This window comes from Pteropus medius, unplaced genomic scaffold (genome assembly GCF_902729225.1).
Source record: "Pteropus medius unplaced genomic scaffold, Ma_sr-lr_union100, whole genome shotgun sequence".
Taxonomy (NCBI): domain Eukaryota; kingdom Metazoa; phylum Chordata; class Mammalia; order Chiroptera; family Pteropodidae; genus Pteropus; species Pteropus medius.
This window is the reverse complement of record NW_024340695.1, coordinates 144,193-166,537: the sequence shown is the minus strand read 5'-3', so window position 1 is coordinate 166,537 and position 22,345 is coordinate 144,193. Positions and strand designations below refer to the sequence as shown.

General features: G+C 38.1%; 1 protein-coding gene across 2 annotated transcripts in view; it reads left to right on the top strand.

The window, feature by feature from the left end:
- The first annotated feature begins 19,647 nt into the window (after positions 1-19,647).
- Positions 19,648-22,345, top strand: part of ARMH4 (armadillo like helical domain containing 4) — a 97,262-nt gene continuing 94,564 nt past the window's right edge. Inside the window, exon 1 of one of the 2 annotated variants that reach the window (XM_039863767.1) lies at positions 19,648-19,803. In XM_039863767.1, the coding sequence (XP_039719701.1) occupies positions 19,663-19,803 (141 nt within the window). In that variant the 5' untranslated portion in view covers positions 19,648-19,662. The remainder of the gene's footprint in view (positions 19,804-22,345) is intronic. The other variant, XM_039863776.1, reaches the window with a different exon arrangement.

Sequence of the window (22,345 nt, the reverse complement as noted above, 5' to 3'; positions counted from 1 at the left end):
CATTTTATGAATGTTCATGTCACATTGTAATAAAACTTCAAATAATGAACCAGAGCACACAATGAGCTGGAATTATGAGCTGTGTCCCCTTTTGGGAAAGAAGTAATTCACTAGGGAATAGTACCAGGAACTCTTTTAAGTTCAGGACACATTTGGGCTGATTTATCATACTATTCATTTCTGTGGAATGCCATAATGAAAAGTTATTGCTAACTGTGAGGTATGGCAAGATGCTAAATCATCAATTACGGAATCAGGTATCCACCATATTTAAACTTGTAAAGATAGGGAAAATTGACTAAACCATACATTGAACATAAAAGTATTTGCTGAACTTGCATCCTAGTTCATTAATATTCACTATAAATGATTTTCATGCCGTGCCTATAAGTGGTTGGACAAAAATGTAAATTTTTTGGTTTCCTCGGTTACATATCTCAGGCTAAAGTCAGTTTAGAATAGAATCTAAGGACTTGGATTTTCTTTTTCTTTGTATTATCGCTAAGGTGAGAAAATGAGCCCTTTTTTGGTCTTTTTCTCATTATTTTCTTCTGTTAGTTTTATACAGAATGGTTTGATATTCTGAGAAGGTAAAATCAATAAAAATAGTTAAATTGACCTGATTTTTAAAAAATAGATTCAAATAAAATGATTTAAAAGTGTCTATCAGTTACAGTTCAATTACTCTAAGCTCTTGTTTATATCCAAGGCGATGATGGAAGGAACATTATTCTTTAGAGATTTTTGGTCCATGTATAGTAACATTATGATTTTGTTCAGGCATCAGTAATAAATAATAATGCTAAAGAAAAAGTCATTCTTATACATTTTTATAGAAAATTTTTATTAACAACAATTATGATTTCTTGATAATCTAGTACATTCAGGCACAGTGCTAAATTTGTTATCATTTGATTCTCACAAATCCTCATTAGTTAACAAATGAAAAATCTTGTTCAGAGGGGTTAAGTAACTTGTTTAAGTTCATACTGTTTGTATGTGACAAAACCTGGAATCACTTTTGTTATTACCCCACAATGACTTTTGAGAAAAACGACAGCTAAATTATAAATGTGGACATCAGGCACGCCTAAGGGGAAAAAATCCAGAGCCAAAGCATTTAAATAAATGTGACAAGATATATCTAAAATTAAACAGTGCATTGAAGGGTGTGATTTGTTCAGCTACAGAGAAACTATTTCCAGACAGTCTAGATTGTCTCTAATCAATGTGCTCAGTAAGGGAAAAATATTCCATGTTCTGAAAAAGATCCCACACATTTTAGCTGCAAATAGTTAATTAGTCATTTTGTAACCAAAAGGGGAGGGTAATCCTTTAATGTCCATATGGCACAGGTTTTCCGAGCTTATTTTTGCAATCCCTTCATCCTTTAAATCTCAGCTTGACAAGATCATTTGACAATGTAAAGAAACATTATCTTGTATTCTATCAGAAAGAACATGGAGCCTCTTCTTCAAGTCCTTATCAGAGATTGTTTTGCCTTCCGGGCTTATTGCTTTAAGTTATAAATCCAAATAACAGAAAAAATGACTAGAAATTTTACATTAATCAATTGTTAATTTTAGATGTGATTGTAGTTATGTTATTATCTTGTAGAGTTGCATTATGAAATATTGTGGATAAAATTACATGAGATCTGTTTCAAAATAATATGGGGGGCAGATTTAATTTGTGGATGGGACAGATTGGCCATGCATTGATGATTGCTGGGCCTGGGTGACAGCTACTTGGGGCAGGGGGAAATGTGTGGCGGTTGCTGGTTTGTATACTTTTGTATATTAAAAAGTAAAAGTTAAAAAAAAAAACCCTAAAAAATATGACAAGGTTCAATCACTTCTTCGGATATATATTTATTTTATGATAACTCTTACCTTAAAGTACACCATTTAAGCTGTAAATATGTTCTGATAGGGTTGCTTATTGTCATATAGAATAATATTGCAGGACATTTTTATTCCTATTTTGGCATAAGACATTTTAATGTAATTTTTCTTATTGGGGTCCCCTTAAATAGTTTCATTCTTTCCATTATTTCCTGGGATGTTTTATTGTGGTGGTCATCATTGTCATTTTACTATTGTTTTGTGGTACTATTGTTTTGTAATGGCAACAGTTTGGGAGCGTGTGAGGTGTACATCCTATGGAGGTGGCAGGTATACATCCTGTCAAAGTTGTCTGTGGTCTGGAAATATTTGAGAGGAACCGATCTAATGATTGGGTTTAATCATAATGTCTTCATTCTCATCAGTCTGTAAAAATTGTCAAAGCCTAGCTTCATGCTCTTAGTGAAAATGATATGCCACACTGTCTAAAGTTGTCAGTAGGCATATTGAAAGAATGAAGAGAGAACTGTCAGCCTACGCTCTGTCATTCAGGGGCAAAGGTGGAAGCAAAAGCAAAGTGGCAAATGTCCATCAGCTAGTGAATAGATAAACAAAAATGTGGTACAGCCATACAATGGAATAGTACGAACTACCGATACATGCTACAACATGAACAGACCTAAAAGTCATCATGCCGAGTGAAAGAGGCCAGCCAAAAGACTGCATAATGTATGAAATACTGATACATGCTACAACATGGACAAAACCAAAAGTCATCATGCTGAGTGTATGATTTATTTTATATTAAATATCCAGAAAAAGCAAATTTATAGAGATAAAAAAAAAAAAAAGATTAGTAGTTGCCTGGGGTCCAGGATGGTAACAGGGATTAACTGTAGATGGACTTTAGGGATTTTACAGGGGCGATGAAATATTCTAAAACTTATTTTTTCACTTAAACCTTAGAAATCCAATTAAGTCTGTACGTATACATGTACTCTCACCTCTCTTTTTTTAATGGCTATAGTTTTAATAGTTTTCCATGGATGTGTCATTTTATTTCTTTAGCAGAGCCCTTTTGGTGACTTTTTTGGTTATTTTTAGTTTTCCACTATTATCCGAAGCTACAATGAACATCTTTATAAAAAATATGTAATCTTTGCATAGTTGGACAAGTATATCTATAGGATAAATTCTTAGAAGTGGAATTGCTAGGTCAAAGGATATAAATATATGTATATATTTTTTGTCTATAATGCAGCCCCCCAAATTATACTGATTTATTTTCCCACCAATAGTAAATAGGAGTGCCCATTTCTTCACCTTCTCGAGCACAAGGTATGATCAGTCTATTTAATCTTTGCTCATTTGATAGGTGGAAAATAGTATCACATTATTATTTTAACTATTATTATTATAACTATGACAGGGGTTGAACGCTTTTCATGTGGTTATTTTATATTGCCTCTTTATGTTCTTTGCCCATTATTTCATTGAGTTGATGTCTTCTTATTAGTGGCAACATCAGAATTTCTATACAGAAAAAGATTAAAATAAGCAATCTTGTTGGAGTGGTTAAAGCTAAACCTTGTTGGAAAGGTTAAAAGTTAAAGATAAGCAACCTTGTTAGAAAGGTTAAAGACCTTGCCTTGAAATTGTGATTGCCTGGTACTTTACATAGGACTGAGAAAAAGTCAATTGTCCTTATCAAAGAATGGAGGACAGTTGATGGAAATTGACTTCCCATCTCATCCCTCCTTGATCTCACCACAGTTTTTATGTTTATGAGTTCTTCGTTTATTAAATAAATTAGTCCTTTTTATGTAATGTTTGTTGTATTTTTTTTCCTGGTTCTTTTTTCAAGTATTTCAAGTAATTTTTACTTTTTAGACGTTTAATTTTTTTATATGAACTATTTTATTATTTTTTATGGCTTCTGGAATAACTGTTATATTTAGAAAATACTTTCATAATGAAATACTATAGAAAATTTTACCTATTTTTCCTGGCACGTTTATGGTGTCATAAATTTATGTTTAAATTTCTGAGCCACCTGGGATATATTTTTGGCAATAAAGACAGAGATCCAGGTTTTAAAAAAATGGTTAGCTACTTGTCCCATTATAGTTACAATTTTAAAAAAATGTTACTTCTGAAATTCTGACAAGATCTAACTAGAGAAAAATGAACACATGAGCTTCCTTTTGTTGTAATTACCGAGAACTTGTTTCTGTATCTTTACGATATTTCAAGAAAGACACTCTTTTCTTAATATTTATTCTGGTTTAGAATCCACCTTAACACAAATTAAATGCTGTTAAAATAAAATTATACCAGGGGAGAACAAAATACGAAATGGCTAGATACATCCATACAGTGTAGTTCAACCTGAAGTTGACTTTATTGTCACCAACACAAGACAATTCTTTGAGAGTAAGTTTCTATTATTTTTTGTAAGTCACTCAGCAAACCTTCCCCCCAAAATCTGTCGTCTACCTGGTAGAATAATATGATTTATTTAGGTGATTTCTTATTGCCCTCTTTTAAAATATTGAAAAAATATACAGCTCTTAAAGGCAAGGAATACAGTTTATTCAACATCATAGTGATACAAAAAATAATTTAAAAAAAAGATCCAAAGAACTTCCAGAGGAAAATAATAATAATAATAATTTTTGAATAAATATATGCATGCCAAGCTGTAGAATATGTATTTTAAAAGGCATATTTGTGATCATTAAAATTTCAACTTGTGATTGGGGATTTTCTTTTATAGGTTTTTTCTTCTTTTGTTAAAGAAGAAACCTAGGTCATACTGTAGTTCAAAATATTTCAAGAGTCAAAAGATAATATTTCAAGAGTCAAAAGATAATATTATACTTGGATACGAAAAATAAAGACAGCCAGAAAAAAATGTTTTCATTTATTAAAAGAATCACAAACAAGATAGATTAGTCAAGCCAGCCCTCTCCTTTGCTAAGTCTTGGAAGATAAAAGCCCAGGACATTAACAGATAAGGCTCTGCTTCTGTATCTATGTCCTTGAGGCAGAGGGAGCATGACAGTGGTGTACAGAAGTGAGAGGAATGAGTTGGAAGACAGCAGTATAAAACAGAATAAAAGGTCTGAGCCCTGATCACCTGAAGCTTCAGAGCTTGACATTAGATATTCCCCATAGAATGATGCTCTAAGACTTTACCTGACTCCTCTGGCCCTTTCCAAAACTGGAAAGATGACGCATCCATGTTGCGGTTTAGGATACTTCAACATCACTTCTTTAACCTCGAGGAAAGCATGACTTAGTGATCTTCTGTTCTGGGGCCAGAGGCAGGAAATTGGGTACTGGCTAATTGGTGTCATTTTTATTTCCCCTTTCATCCACACACACACAATAAATGAAACTTCTTTTCTCTCTCTTTTTAAGTGCATGATTTTAATGAGTACTTAATTCAGTTTGATCATGCGGTGGCCTCGAGAAACCACAACAGGCTATATATATATTTTTAATGTCTACCCACAGAAGTCATTTTGAACAAAAAAGGCCTTAGCTTCAGCAAAATGTAGGCAGTAATTAAAGTGAATATGTGGGCTTTTTACTCAAATTATTAAGTTTCTTTGGTTTTCCTTGCCAATGTAGCACTATGATGGGAGAATAATGTGGTAAGATTTTTGAGCTCTCAGTTTCTGAAAAAAATCTCAGGAATGTAAAAAAAATCATTCTCATTAAGTACCAACACTTGCTTATATGATGACATATATTTGTTGATCTTGATGTATATATATATATATATGTATATATATATATGTGTAAAACATGTATTTTTCTTTATTTTAAGTGAAAGAGATGATCTGAATTTCATATAGAATTTCAAGGGGACCTGAATAGCCAAAACAATTCTGAAAAAGAACAGAGTTGAAGTATTCACATTTCCTGATTTCAAAACTTATTGTAAAGCTACAGTAATTAAAACAGTGTGGTATTGGCATAAAGATGAACATATGGACCTGTGATATGGAATTGATATTTGAGAAATAAACTCATACACATACTGGCCAATTGTTTTTTTTTTTTAACTGTAGTCAAATACATATCACATGAAATTTATTATCTTAATCATTTTTAAGTGTGCTTTTCAGTGACATTAAGTACATTCACATTGTGCAACCATCACCACCATTCATCTTCAGAACTCTTTTCATCTTGAAAATTTGAAACTCTGTACCTATTAAACAGTAATATTCCAACTGATTTTTGACAAAAGTGCCAAGTCTATTCAATGGAGAAAGAACAGTCCCTTCAACAATTGCTTCTGGGACAGTTGGGTTTCTACATGAAAAGAATGAAGTTGGACCACCCTACCTCACATTATTTACAAAGATTAACTTAACATGGATCATAAATATAAGAGCAAAACTCATAAAACTCTTAGAAGAAAACAAAGAGGTAAACCTTCACAATCTTGGATTTGGCAACAAGTTCTTTTTTTTTTTTTTTTTTTTGAGAATTTTTGTGAGTTTATTTGAGCCAGACTGATGAGATATGCCAGAGAGCAAGATCTCAAATGCTCCAGCAATGAATTCTTAATATAACACTAAAAGCACAAGCAACAACAAAAAATTAAGTAAATTGGACTTCATCAAAATTAAAAACTTTTGTATATCAAAAGACTATCAAAAAATGAAAAGAAAAGCTGTAGAATATGAGAAAATATTTGTAAATTGTATATCTGATAAAGATTTAATATTCGGAATATATACAGAACTACAACTGAACAACAAAATAACAAAAACCCATTTAAATTTGGGCAAAATACTTAAATAGACATTTTTTCAGAGAAGGTGTACAAATGGCCAGTAAGGTCATGAAAAAATGTCAACAGCATCAGTCATTAGGGAAATGGAAATCGAAATTACAATGAGATACTACTTCACACTTACTATGATGGCTATAATTTAAAAAATGAAAGAATAACAAGTTGTTGAAGATGTGGAAAAATTGGAATCATCATATATTACTGGTAGGAATGTAAAATGGTGCAGCCTCTGTAGAAAACAGTTTGGCAGTTCCTCAAAAAGTTAAACAGAATTATCATATGACCCAGCAATTCCGCTCCTGGGTATACATTCAAAAGAAAAAAGAGTGATTCAAACAGATACTTATATGCCAATGTTCACTGCAGTATTATTCGCTATGGTCAAAACCCAAGTCTTTATCAACAGATGAATAGATTAACACACACACACACACACGAATATTATTCAGCTATTAAAAGGAATGAAGTTCTGATACATGCTACAAACATGGATGAACCTTGAAAACATTAAGCTAACTGAAAGAAGCCAGATGCAAAAGAACAAATACTGCATGATTCCACTTAGATGAAATATCTGGAGTAGACAAATTCATGAGGCAGAAAATACTTTAGAGGTTACCAGGGCCTGGGAGTAGAAAAGAATGGAGAGTTATTACTTAGTGGTTATAGAGTTTCTATTAGGAGTGATGAAAAAGAAAAAAAACATGGTGATGTTTGCACGACATAATGTTATTTATTTTTTACACTTAAAAATAGTTAAAATGGCATGTTTAATGTTACAGATATTTAACCACAGCAATAAAAGACCTATCTGAACATACCTCAGAGTCTGAGTTTCATATGGTTATTAGAGACTAGTTATTTTCTAGAGAGTATGAAGAGAGACATAAATACATATAAATTCAGAATCAAGGTGAGGAAGAACGTTCTTCTAAAGTTTAGAATCTAAACCTCTAGATTTCCAATTTTGTTTGCGTCAGATTTCACCCAATCCAGATGATTTGTCCCTACCCATAAAGATTCTAATTTGTTAAGGCTGATGTGGACTGGAACACTGATATTTTCATCAAGGTCCCCCCAGGGGACCTTTTGTTTAGTGTGAAACAAAAACAATGAGGAGACTTTAGCTTCTGCTATTGCCTGGAGAACTCCTGACTGCAAGATTCCCTTGAATCTTTCCCCTTTTAATGCCAAGGTTATGTTCCTGCTCTCTGTCTTTCTGGCTCACAGTGAGGGCTCTGGACTTCCATCTGCAGCCCCAAGCCTGGGGACCAATCACAGGGTCAGTCTTCTGCTGACTCAGTACCAGGTCACAGTGACTCAGCATCTGGTTGCAGCTGTTCCCCCTGATCTGATCTTGTCTCCCAGCTCCACCTTGCTCCCATTTTCTATCCCAGTTTTGATAATTGGGTCCCTTTTTTTTTGTCACCAAACACCTATTCTTTTCTCGCCAGTTTACTCAGGGGAGTCTGTCCCTGAATCTTGGTCTCAGGACAAAGGTTTTTCTGTTTTGGCTCAGTTTTGTTTTTGTTTGTTTTTATTGAAAACACTCACCTTTAGCACTTTGTAAACCTCACTCTATTCCCTAAACCCTCCAAATTCCCAGTCCCTCTTCCAATACACATACTTCCTGTTTAAATTTCCTGTCTTTTCAACTTGATCCCCAGGTATTTGGTGACTTCCTTAGGTCCCCACTTCTGACTCCATTTACTTTTCCTTATACATTCCATTCTGTAGGTCTGTCCTAGCAAACTGCAGGCCAGCTATGGAGGCATGTCCCCAAATGCACTGGCAGCCAGCCTCAGCCTTACTTATTCTCCAGCACTTGCCTTCTCTTGGATTTCCTGATCCTGAGCCCTGCCCGGATGCCTGTGGGAATACCCTGTTACCTCTATGGCTTCCTGCTGCCCTCTGAAGGAAAGGGAAAAGGAACTAACAGTTATGGGCCTCTTCAATGTTTTGGGTGCTGTGCTATATACTTTCCCAATGGCATTTAATGTAATAGGTTATTTTAACTTCTTTTTTGGATAGACATATGACACTAAGAGATAAGGTAACTTGCCTAAGGTAAATGCTGTTGGTAGTTGGCAAAACTAAGATATGAACTGAACTGGCTCTAAAGTTCCGCTTTTTGGGTTTATCATGCAGGTCTGGACTATCCTGCAGGGGTGCAGGTGGGAGTGGCATGGCAGGTTTCAGGTCTCCACTGTTTCCTTTCTCTCTGAGTTCACTCTCCTATGCCACACAGTGTTGGAGGACACAAGGCGCCTCTCCTGGTTTGGTGAGTATTTACAATGTGTTCCAATGCTGGCATGAATTGTCTTTGCCCATGCTGTTTACTTTCTTGTTTATTGCTAATTCACTCAAGATGAAAAAGTTGGATGTCTTTTAGGTTTTGTATTCATAGCAACTAAGCTAAAAACACTGAAGTATTTTTAGAAAGCTGGAGAGTGATCTGCAATCTATAACTATTGACTAGCAATACCTTCAGCAAATTAGACCTGCTTTAATCTCATTGTCAGCAGAAACCTACTTCTCACCAGCTCGATGTACATATATAGTGAGAAAAGAACCCCTGGAGTTGAATTCCTCACTTGTTCTATTTAGGAGGTACTATCCCAAAGGTGACTGGATCATTGCCAAAATGCCCATAGCATAGCTGAACTTTTTGAATTTTTCTATAAGAAAAGGAGCCTCTGTAGGATTCTGATGATCCTGTTAACTCATTATACTTCTCTGGTCCTAAACAAATTTTTCCCTGGAGAGCAAATGCAGTTTTCATCCTATCAGAATTTAAACACCAATCATATGTGTAATTATTGTAAGGAGGCAAATTTCAGTTCTAAATAGAATTTAATCAATTTCTATTATTAAAACTAAAATTATTCTAGACCCCCCAATACTAAACCTTGGAATGATTTTTAAATTCTTCTTTTTATCTCCCAAGTCCAGTCAGTCATTATATTCAGCTGCCACTTCACTCTTTTCAACTATTTGCTCAAAAAACTTTCCTCTTGCCTTGTAATTAAGGCCAAATTCTTTCACTTGGCATTCAAGGCACAATCCAGTTTTCACTCATCTCTTTAGCCTTGTTTCCCATGATTCCCCTATACAAATTATGGTACCAGAACATGAATATTCCCACTCCTATGCCTAGTTCATTCCATTCCCCCAGCCTGAACACCCCACTCTTGTTACCTTGAGTCCTAATTTTCCTGTTATGCTAGCTCAAGCCCCACTTTCTCTGTGGAAAATTTCCCAGTCACTTCACTACACAGTGACTTCTCTCTGCTTTCTCTCTTTCTTCTTTGTCACATAGAACGTGCACATAACTCTCCTTAGCACAATGATCCTGTTACCTAGTAAGTGTTCAGTCGAGTGGGCAAGAACACGGGTTCTGGAGCCAGACTGCCTGAGTTCGTATGCCAGCTTTGCTGCTTGCTTGCTGTGTGCCCTTTGACAACTTACTTCACCTCTCTGAGCCTCAGTTTCCTCATATATGAAATAGGGGTAATAATTGTACCTCCTTTTATGCAGATATTCCATCTTCTTTACCTAATGTTTGCTTTTTGAAGGTAGGTATTGGCTACTTATGCCACTCATCCCAATCACCAAAAACTGAGCTAAGAGAGTTCTGATTCTGGTACAAAGATATATTATGGAGGAATACACGCCTGAGGAAAGCACCATCTTGCAAATATAAGTTGTGGGCTAGTGCAGATGGAACAAATCCAGAAGGAGAAGAAACAATGCTTGGTCCTGGAATAGAGGTGAGAAATTGAGGAGCAGGGGAGAAGGGGATGTCAGCCATACGCCTGAAGGAAAAGGCTTTTCAGAGTCTCATAGAGAAGTGAAAGGATTTTGGCTAGTAAATTCGAGGCCCCATTTATTTATTTTGGAAAGGGAATGCCTTCAGTCACCTGGAGGAGTGCTCTTATTCTAGAGTGCTAGAGAAACTAGCTCAGGGCTTAGGAAGTAGGACTGACTGGCTGCTCATGATTGGTTTGAGGCTTAAGGGAACAAAGGAGGGGAGACTACAGTTTTCCTTTGGGAGTACCCAGCCCTGCTCACTGGTCTTAAAAAGGAAACAAAATTTCCATCTGGTAATGCAGACTGTGAATTTGATGGACGGGTTCCTTGGGTCAAATTACTTAAGGTGCTTTGGTGTGCCAGAAAACTGGTGTTAGTGGTGCTAGTGGTGTGTGTGTGTGTGTGTGTGTGTGTGTAAGGCTATGTCAGGCTGCTGCCATACAGCAGCGCCAAGATGTGTGTGTGTAAGTAACTGATTTATAGAAGGAGGTTGCATATGACAGGTTGTGTGTATGTGGGGTGGGGGGCATTCAGTCTGGGAAATGGTACAAGCTGGGAGGAACACAGGCCATGGGGATCCATGCTGGGATTGGGGGTGATACAGGCTGTGGAATGATTCAAACTGGGGAGATACATCCTGGAGAGATTCAGCCTAGGAGAGATAGACTGAGGGGATACAAACTGAGAGATACAGGCGGGGTAGGGTCGTGTTAGTTTTCTATTGCTGTGTAACAAATCATCACAAATTTAGTGGCGTAAAATAACACTCACTGATTAGTTCACAGTTCTGTGGGTCAGAAGCCCAAGCATGGTGTTGCTGAGTTCTCCACTTAGAATATCACAAGGCTAAAATTAAGGTGTCAGCTGGGCTGTGTTTCTTTCTGGAGCTCAGGGTCCTCTTTAAAGCTCACATGGTTGTTGGAAGAATTCGATTCCTTGTGTTTGTAGAAATGAGACCACATTTTCTTGCAGGCTGTTGGTAGAGGCCACTCTCAGCAACTAGTGGTCACCCATAGTTCCCTGTCGTGTGGCCCCTTCCATATGCCCTCTCATGCCTCTCATGCTTCACATCTCTGACCTCTCTGTCTCTAATTTCTAGATCCAGATTTAAAGGGCTCATGTAATTAGATCAGGCCCACCCACATAATCTCTCTATTCTGAAGTCAATTGATTTGGGACCTTAATTACATTTGCAAAATCCCTTCACAGCACCTAGATGAGATTTTAACTGAATAACTGGGAGATGACATGTGCATATCAGGGGCCAGTAATCTTGGGGTCTGTCTGAGAATTATTCCTATTAGAATTCCTGGAGGATACAGGCTAGAAGGATCTAAGCTAGAAGATATAGTTTGGTGAGGAGAAATGCAAGTTAGGGTGCGTTCAGGCAGGTGGGACAGAAAGTGGGAGGGATCCAGGTTGAGATGACTGCTAGTTTTGGAGTAATATGGGTTGGTGGGAGAATATGTTGAGGGTATTATGTTGAGGTTGGGGAGAATATGTTGAGGGTAATATGTTGAGGTTGGGGAGAATATAGGCTGGGAGGATAAAAGCTGAGAGGGATACAGGTTGGGGAGTAGTACAAACTGAGGGGAATATAGGCAGGGGCATGATACAAACTAAAGGAAGATGCAAGCTGGAAAGTGATAGAAGCTGGAATGAGATGCAGGAGGCAGGCTTAGCACAGCACTAGTGTAGAGACTGGGTGCCTGAAATGTAACTATTCTGAACCTGAGTGCTATGATAGAGGTATGCTCAGTTGTGATGGGGGCCTGAAGAAGAGCATTTAGTCCAGCTTAGGTAATCAGGGACAGTTTCCTGGAGGTGATACTCAAGGTGAGTCCTGAAGATGAGTAAGCATCCTTAGCCTGCTAAAGAAGAAAGATGAGACAAGTGTTCAAGTCCGATGAAAGAACATGAGCCCAGGCGCAGAGGTGTCAAAGTAGATTATGGTGCTTAGCTGTAAAGATAAATCAGTGATTAAGCCATTAAACGTTTCCCTCCTTTGAAACAGGGTAATGCCACTGAAGACAGTATAGGAAAAGAAGTGCCCTGGACTATAAATCCAGAGGTGTGGGTTTTTGCGTGGCCTTTTCCCTGGGACTGGGCAGTCTCTTGCAATTTCAGTGTCTCTGACAAATAAGGAAATGAAGCAGAAATATACTTCCATAACTATAAAGTGTTTTGAGATTCTTAAATAAGATAAATATTTTGAATGTCTATAATAGGCCAGACACTATACAGTTCCAATCTATTTTCAGGTATGTGAGCGATAGAATTGGTACTAATTAAATGATTTTTCATAAAATGCTAAATCATTTAAATAATAGCATAATCTTAGCAAATTTTAAAATGTTTTCTGCCTATTTAAGAATATTTCTGTTTAGGAAAAAAATAGTGTTAATGGGTGGACACAGTCCAAATTATTTAAATTCAAGAGCCTTATTAATTGAAGTTTTTGGTGAAATTACAAGAATTTCAGAATTATGCCAAAACTAAAATCTATCCCCAGACTATTCTTTCTGTTATAACTTCAAATTAATAGGCTCACTCCTGCTCTCAGAAGTTCCTCCAGGGGAAAAAATTCATTAGCATCAATTCAGGAAATACCTGCTTTTATACCTGAAAATAAATACCTCATTAACTGAGTTTGTACTCTGTCTCAAATAATAGTATTTATTGAACTTGTAATAGATGTTAAGATACTGTGCTAAGTACTTTCCACATTATCTTATCTAATCCTTTCAACAATCCTAGGATATCGGAACTATTGTTATCCTATTTTGAAGCTAACTGCATACTCCTGCTTCCTAAGCTGTACTTCTACATAAATTCTAGCATACTCGTTTGCTCCCTTAACCTAGAAGGCCAACTTATGTTATGGATAGGCATGTAGTTTGTCTTCTAGGCAACCTATTCAGCAAGCTCTACTTCCTTCTACAAGGCACAGGCTCAAAGACATAGCCAGAATCTATCATTAGGGAGATGGACTTGTAAAAAAGGTGCCGCCTGAGAACTCTGGTCTGAAAATTGGCTTTTGAGGGGAGAAGGTCTTTCTAAATATGTCACTAAATATGTCACTGTTCTGCTTCAACCATGGAGTCTATTAAAAATACTTGGATGCTGTGAACACTATACTAACCAATCAGAAGAGACTCCGGTCTGTTCCAGGTATTACCCACCTCTCCTTTACTTGGGGATGGTGGGGAGGTGGTGGAGGAGTTGAGGCTGGGAAGGGGAGGGCATTGGGAGGAATTGGGTACCAGCTTGGGGAAATGGCTTTTCACCAACCAATATGGAGGTGCTTCATTATTTTAACAACCAGTGTAAGTGTACCCATGTGTACAAAGTAAAACTCTATCCTCCAAACCCCACTGAGCTTTCCAGAAGAAAGTGTGCCTCTCAGGCATATTACCCTCAGTCCCAAACTGCACCTCCTCAAAATTTCTACTACATGTTTGGCTTCTAAAGAAGGCTAGAAGAGGGAAAGGATAAATCTAAGAGTCTCCTCTCTATCTCTTAACTCAAGTACCTTATTCCTTATTTTCCTAGTTGGAAGTCAACCCCCTGGGCCTGGAGGCAGAAATGTAGAAGGAGGAAGAGGATTGAGGTAACCATCTTTGCCTTTGTTTCTTTCTCTGTGGTGGGGAAAACGTTTATATCTTTTAATATTTTTATTTCTTCCTTATTTTATCATCTGCTTAAGATGCCCTCATGTCTGCCACATTTCATCCTCCCAGGTTGAGGGAGAGGGAAGGGGAGAAGAGATGAAGTCAGTTGCTTATTTTTGTGCCTTAGGCAAAAGAATGGGCATGTAAAACTGTTCATGAATGAGTAATGCATTGCACCACGTGGGATTTGGTTATAGTCCTCAAGGCTGTGTCAAACACAGTAGCATACTGGAATTCAAGACTCTAAAATCAAGAAGGATCGAGCCAAAGTGGTCAGGCTTTCGTCTTTGAAACAAGGAGCGGTGTACACTCTGGAGAAGACATGGAGTTTCAAAAGCAGCACTAGAGAATCTAGGAAGCAAGTAGAAGTGTGAGAAAAGAAAATCAGAGAAATAGAATTTACAGAAAAAATGGAGTCTAACCAGGAAAAAATAGCTTTGATTTTTTGATGAACCAAGCAGAATATGATCTGAGTGAAAAGTGCTCATCCACGTAAGATGACTGCTGAGAATCATGTCCTAAAATGAACGTTAGCGGGCAATGGTAAGTGCCTTAAAATGCCTTTTAGAAAGAGAGAACTGGAAGGGAAACAAAACATGTCACTATGCCTGAAAACCACTTAGAGAAAGCTCCTAAAAGCAAAAAGAGAAGAGAAAAGAAAAAATATCACGTGACCATTCTATTTATCTTTACTGGGAATCTTCTGGAGACAAATTTATTTCTTCCTTTTGTGGTGATGCTTCATACTTTAGACTGTCCAAAAGTAAATAATTTTCTCTGTATGAGACATATTTTCAATCATTCTGATTCAGAATAAAAATTTTTTTTCCCTTTGGCTATTTTTGTAAACAAGTTATGGAGGAATTGCCTTGAACTGATTCTGCGAAATGCATCTTTTATGTCTACTTTATACTGTAGGTTTTGATAGAAATAAATATAACAAAGCATGTTGCTGTGGCTATTTTAAAGGATTTTGGCCTGGATGGAATATAGAGTTCCAAATTCAGCTTGAAGCAATTGTTTTTTTTCTTTTTAAAAATCTTAGACTCAGTGTATTTCTTGTTTATGTATAACTCTTCATTAAATGAATGTGAACTTGACCAATTAAAAAGATTGCAGACGTGTGGTTAGAAGGAGACTTGAAATATCAATTGGCCCAGTTCTCTGGTTTCAGACAGGGCATATATATGCATGGATTAACTCCTTCTCATAAAAATAATTAAATGCTGAGTCTCAGAGCAACTTATATTGGCATATCTTTTCTTAATTTGTGTGAGATTAACCTATTTCATTCTGAAGCTGGTCCAGCTTCCTTCACATGTTAATAGGATTCAGTTTGTGCTTCATAGTTGTAAAATGATGAGCATTACTGTGTTTATTTTGGTAATAAGCTTATGGCCACGATTAAATAGTCAACAAATACTTTTTGAACAGCTGCTATGTCAAGGCACTGCCGTAGGTGTTGTAGGAGTTGTGAGACTATAAAAAAACAGTCTTAATTCAGAGAACTTACAATTTCTGTGGGGAAGGTGGTTACATAACACATGCACTGACTATATTAAGACATGGACTTTACACATAGGCTTTATTAGATAGTCCCTCTCTGTAGTAGTATCATGAAAAAAGATGATGAAAATCAGTATCACTTTTAGACCATTGAAGAAACATGAGAAAATTTTATATTATGCATTATTGGTAATGTATATGTGTGTCTGACTGTTTCCTCCTCACTACCTTTAAGTTCTGTGAGAAAAGTTGAGTTGATTATATATCTTCATGTATACCACAGACTTTACACAAGTCAAAAACAAACACTTGTTGCTTAATTAACCATGGAGCTAAACTCAATGCCAAAATAAATGCATAGCCCACATTAAATGATACACTGTTCATTGCTTAATGACTCTGAAACACAAACTCAAATCTGCAGCCATCTAAGACAGTTTGGCCAGAAGAATTAGTCAAAATGTATAGGGACAGAGAATTTAGCATGAGGTTAGTGTTACACTGAAGGAAAGTCTTTTTTTTTTTTTTTGCACTGATGTCTATGCCACATTTAAACCTTGGCAAGCCACTGTTCAAATTGTTGGTCTTATTCCAGTTATGAGCTCCAAGTATATCTTCATTGTAATGGTATTAATACTCCATTGATAATATCCTATTCTCTGCTTCTGCTGTTAATGTGCTGCAGAATATACACTTGTGTATCCTAAATGTGATGTTAATACATAAATCATATTTTTAACAAGTACAACAAGCAACGTTTGTTGGAAAGCAGATAATAATGAATAATGCAGTTAGCCACAGTTAACACATTGGGTAGTTTTCCCACATTTACAACTATCCTCATAATTTCTCTGTTCAGTGAGTTAGTGGTGTTTCATCAGAAACCCCGACCCAGCCAGAATGAAATTCATCGTTTTTTAGAAACCTAGAACAAAAGAGAATATACTACCTTTTTCACTAATCTACTCCAGTCTCTAAGAACTTTCTCTTACAAGAATGCTTCCTTGGGCTTGAGCTTTGCCATTCCTTGATAAAGTCATTCTTTTTAATTCTATCCTTAGTGGAGGCAGAGAAGAGTAAACAATTTTTCTTCGAAACATAGGCAATAAATATGCATACCATTATGTTAATAATAAATATCTCATGCCCATTATTTAAGATAAAGAACCTATTAAAGTCACCGACTTATTTACCACAAGGCATATAAAAAGGGAGACAAAGGCAGAGATAAGACTCTTTTGTCTGACATAGTAATAGGCAATTCATACCTTTCCTAGAATTATAGTTGCCATTTTGAATATAGTTATTCATGATGACCAATTCATTTAGGATTAAAGAGTATATTCTACAGTAGAATGTTCAAATCTCTTAAAAAGAATTTTTACAGTTGCACAAGGACATTATTCATGGCTACAAAAAAATAGAGACAAGATTTCTTTCTTGTAAATGTTTTTATCCTTGGCTTTATCTAGAAAGTTTCTTTTTAAATGGCTGTATTGTTCAGAAATTTTGTTTCTGTACCTGCATTAGTAGCCTTTCCTTCTCTTATCTTGTTTTTCAAGGCAACAGACACAATTCTATTTGTTAGAACTGAATCAGAAAGTTCAGGGCCCAAACAAATCTAACAATTAATAAGGAAATAAAGAAAATAGCAGATTTTTAAAAAGCAGGGAATGTGAAGCACATAGTATTCTGTTTCTATAATAATAATAGATTTCTTAGGGGGGAGCAGAGAAGCAAGAGGATTCTTCTGGGTGTTTGCATAATAAGAGTTAAATAATAAAGATAGATAAATATAATGGACTCACGTGTTAACAGTTAAAAACAACTTCAGTGTATAAAAATTTGTTATTCCAAAGCTTTCTTTAAAGAAAACCATTTTGTTATTGGGTTCATTCTACCTACTTATCTTCCCAATACACTACATACTAACGACTATTTAGTATTATTTACATCATCATCACCATAACCATCAAATATTTATTGAATACCCAGAGTGAGTAGCGTATACTTAGCAATATTATTTTACACTAAAGTCAACTTCTGGAAATTATCTGGCAACCCCAAAACTGCCTTCCTAAGCTTCCTTGCTTGTAGTCTTGGGTGTTCCCAAACTCTTTAGATGCATACAGTATTTTGCTTTACCCATAAAAGGCTAATAATGTTCATTATGTGGATTTACCGATTTGACTTTTAGAGTACAAATTTCTCTGATTTACAATTTGTGTGTGTGTGTGTGTTGGGTGGAAGAGTGGATCTCGTTATTACTGATATGTACCAGCAGCAGCTGAGATCAATTGCTTTAATCAAAGTTGTTTAAAGTAATATAAACCATTTCAGGAAGGCTAAAGGACTAGTATAAATGAATTCGAATAAGAGCCCTTTACTTTTACTACGTAGCTGAAATAATTTATATTGGGAAAAAAAAAAGGAAATAGGAATCCTATTCTAGGAGAGGGGAATTGTGGAGAATGAAAAACTTTGTAAGGTAAGTGTGGGGAGTGGGGTTCTGTAGTGGGGACTTAAAGTGTCATGCATCTCTAAGGAGGAGAACACTATGATGTTAGAGAGGGAGCAGGGAGATGTCAAAGAAATTTTGTGTGTAGGACTGGCCCTGGACATGCCAGGACCTGGAACCCTTTCCTCTTGCTGTCTTCTCTTTGGTCCTCTGGTCTGACCTCAATGATTAGGTGGTGGTGGTTGTTTTCTGTGTCCATTTTTAAAATTAAATTTATTGGGATGACATTGGTTAATAAATCAGGTTTTTTTTTTTATTAGTACCATACTACATACATTGTTTTTATGAGGTATGCCCTGAGTTTCAAATAGCTCACTTACAAATAAGCTGTTGAAACACAACTTAGTTGGGCTCTGTGTGGCTTATCCACCTGATGGGTATTGAATCAGGCATAAGGCCATGTCACAGTATACTGAATGACATTGTATTACATTGAATACACATCAAAAACAGATCTTATAGATTCAATTCAATTCAATCACATTCAACAACTATTTGTTGACTACCTTTCTGGAAATACAAAGACAATATATTCTAAAGAGGGATGGAATAGGTAAGATAACGGTGCATAATTGTGTCTTGTGTTAGGTGTGGGGGTCAAAGTTGAAGACCTTGCTTTGACTGACTTCAAGTTGTTTACCAATAACTACAAAATGGGACTAAGACAACTATTATAAAGAAAGGAAGTACTAAGTACAAGAGATAGTGTATGTAGAAAATGCTTTGTAAATATAAAGCGTTGTGGGGTTGTTATAGAATGGGCCGTTAGAGTCCTGACAACCCTTTTTACCTACAATTAGGGGTAATAGAAAAAGGAAACTGAGTTCTTGAGAGATTCACGAACGGAGGTCATGAATTCTCGGTGGCCACATTAGCCTAAGACGTTGGCAAGTTACATAGCCCTCAACCTCAACTTTCTCCCCCAGACTAATGCAGATTACCAAAATACATCTTTCAGAGTTATTGGGTAGATAAAACACGTAGTGGCAAAGCACCTAGCATTTTGCCTAGCCGGAACAAGGGCCCAATAAACCGTACTTCTTACTAGCACTTACATTCAGCTTCTTCTCTGAGCGATTGAAAAGGGAACACTTGTGTAGGGCTACTTTACAGGGTCCTATTTAGGGGCACAGCTCATCATTAGTTTCCACAAGGAACATCTTGCAGCCTCCCACTTGCGCCCCTTGCTCTAACCAAGGACCAGAGAAATTCAGTCTTCCAGCGAAAACGGTGCCAGGTCTCTTCTCCGTAGGCGCTGGGGGAAAAGCCGTGGCAGAAGCCCAGGTTGCGAAGAAGGACCGCAGGGCAGGGGGTCTCGGGGAGTCTCAGGCATCCGGCTCGCAGCAGGACCCGCCCCGGCGGCTCTGTCCCTAGCGCGGAGGCAGAGGCGGGGGAGTGGGCGCTGAGGGGCGTGGGGCGACCGCATCTGGTGTCAGTGCCAGTGGAGCCGGGGCGGGCACATCTTACCTCCGCCCAATCCCCAGCCTTAGCCGCGCCCTCATGAATAAGCAACAAAGCGAAGCGCCCTCGCCCTGGCATCCCAGACAGTGGAGCCGGCCGCCACCGCTGCAGGGGCTGCCGCGGGGATGCAGAGCGCGGGCGCCACCGCTCTCCGCGCACTGCTCGGCTGAAGGCGCACAGGTGAGGACCCGCCCGGCTCCTGCCACTCGGGCGGCCGCGGCTGCAAACCGGGCACTGGGGCAGAGACGAAGCCCGAGCCTCGGGCGGCGCGGGGTCGCCCCGGGAGCGATGCAGTCTGGGGAGCGCGGCACTCCGGGGCGCGCCAGGCGTGCGCCCTGCGCCCTCGCCGGAACGCGGTGCCCGGCGCTGGGTGAGCAGGAGCAGCTCTTGGCGCGCTGGGCGCCGCGCGCAGGCCTCGGAGGACACGCCACACTCCTTGCTCCAGACCAGCCAGCCTCACGGCTCCGCACCAGCGAGCGGGCCTTTGTGCTGGCGGAGCTTGCAGGGCTGGCTGCTTTTGTGTGGGCTTTTCTTTCTTCCCTCTTACCCTCTCAACCTCACAGCGGTGATAGAGAAGTTCCCTAAGACTGTGATTTGCTCCTTGCAAAGCATCGATCACAATGTTCCCGACGCCAATCAATGCCCAGCAGCCGAGGAGCGAATGGGGGCTGCGGTGGCCACCGAAATGTGTTCTGTTACTTTTCAGAAAACAAACAGTTGAGTGTTTAGCGCAAAGATGTCACTGAATCTCCTTACTCAGACTCTGGCCAGTCCCCCAGGAGACAGCAGGAGGATGGCCCTTGGAAAGGTCACTTAGTTTGAAAGAGGGCCTGCTGGTTAGACGCAGAGGAGCTCAGGCTGTGCCTGAGACTTCAGAATGGTTGTTGGGAGGTGCTGTCTGGAGCTTCCCAGATGTCGCCTGTGCGTCCTGGTCACAGACAGAACCTGACCCGTGTAGATTCTGAACATGTAGAGCCCTGGCTGGCAAGGAAGCAGCCAACGTCTCTTAAGAGTTTGGAGTTCTCAAAGATGATAAATATGGTTTCCAGGGTGATCTCGGGGATCTGCTAGGATCTCGGCACTTCCTTTCAGAGCAGAGCTGATGTGGAGGAGAGGTGAGAGTCTGCTTTAAGGTGTGTCTGCCGTCTTTCTTTGGAAGTTTTAGTTTGAAACTTAAGGGGGAGAGAGAGTGGTTCATATAACCATCTATAGAGCTCTGTAGGATTTCTTCTATAGAGAGCAAAATGTGTGGCCAGAATTTGCATGCCTTTCTCTCCTTTTTGTGTATTTCCCTGACCGCAAGTGATGCTGTTGGGCTCCAAGGAGTCTTGTTGAAGCCAAGCGCCCACAGATTCACAGACCGACTTGCTCACTTGTGGGCAGAACCCCATTGTAGCATCTATTGAAAGAAACTGAAAACAGGTGAGGTTTCATGGAATCGGAACATTGCTACTTACTTTTACATGGAGTAGAGATTTAAGTGTAGTCTGATTTACTCTTATAAATAAGGTAGAGTTGTTATATTTGTCATAATAATGAACTAAGCACTTATACAGCAGACTTGATATTGATTGCATTTATTCACAAAATTCCCAAGACTCATCGTGTCTAATGTAGCTACAGCAACAGGGCTAATTAGGGAGATGTGGATTTGTCTTTGTTTTCATGAGAAGCTTCTTACTTTTATATTCTGGCAATTCCTGCTAGACTTTTCAATATCATAATTTGGCATTACAGAAATGATTTGATGCTAAATATTAAAGGAGGAAGATGGGCTTACCTGTTATGAAAAATTTACTCTTTTTAACTAGAGATGTACTTCATTATTTAGCAGATGTTTGCCTGAAAAGTTGTGTATGGAATTGCATTTTCGTTCATTGAATTTTGTTTATTCTCACAACAAGAAGCTGGCTGTTTCAAGGGAACTTGGGTTTAATCTCTGTAAAATGAAAACTTATTCCCTAATTAAGATGTGTTGTCAATCTTGTTTTTTCGTATTGTGTTTACTTGGTGATTATAAGAAAAGTGTCTGAATCACGTTTCAGCTTGAAGTGTTAGATATTATTATGTTTGTTCCTTGAAATGTCTACCTGGGAATTACCTTCTCCTTAAATGTCAGCTAGAACTTAGAGATCTTGTCAAGCAAATAAGGTTTGTGGACCACAAAGAAAAGGAATGAAGTGTCAAATTGGGTCATTGAAAAGAACTGTGTGATGGATGGACAAGAGCTTGTTGACCAAGATTGATTAGGACAGGATTCTGCGAACATCAGATGATTCCCCCCCCAAAAAATGATCATAGACATGAAAATGGCTTGAAGAAAAAGTTTTAGGTAGCATACAGTTTAAGACATATTAGTGTGATACTGATATGCATTCTCCTCAAACTACAGAAATGTGAGCAATTTGAAGTATCCATACTATCCTTTTTTCCCCTAGCTATTTCCATGGAGCCTCCCCTTTCAGCTTCTCACGTAGACACAGTGACCTGGGAATCAAGTTCCAGCTTTATCTTAGGCAAAAAAAAAAATTGCTGAAACTCATTTTCTTTATTGCAAAATGGAGATAATAATGCTCATTCTCCTCAAACTACAGAAATGTGAGCAATTTGAAGTATCCATACTATCCTTTTTTCCCCTAGCTATTTCCATGGAGCCTCCCCTTTCAGCTTCTCACGTAGACACAGTGACCTGGGAATCATCTGATGTTCACAGAATCCTGTC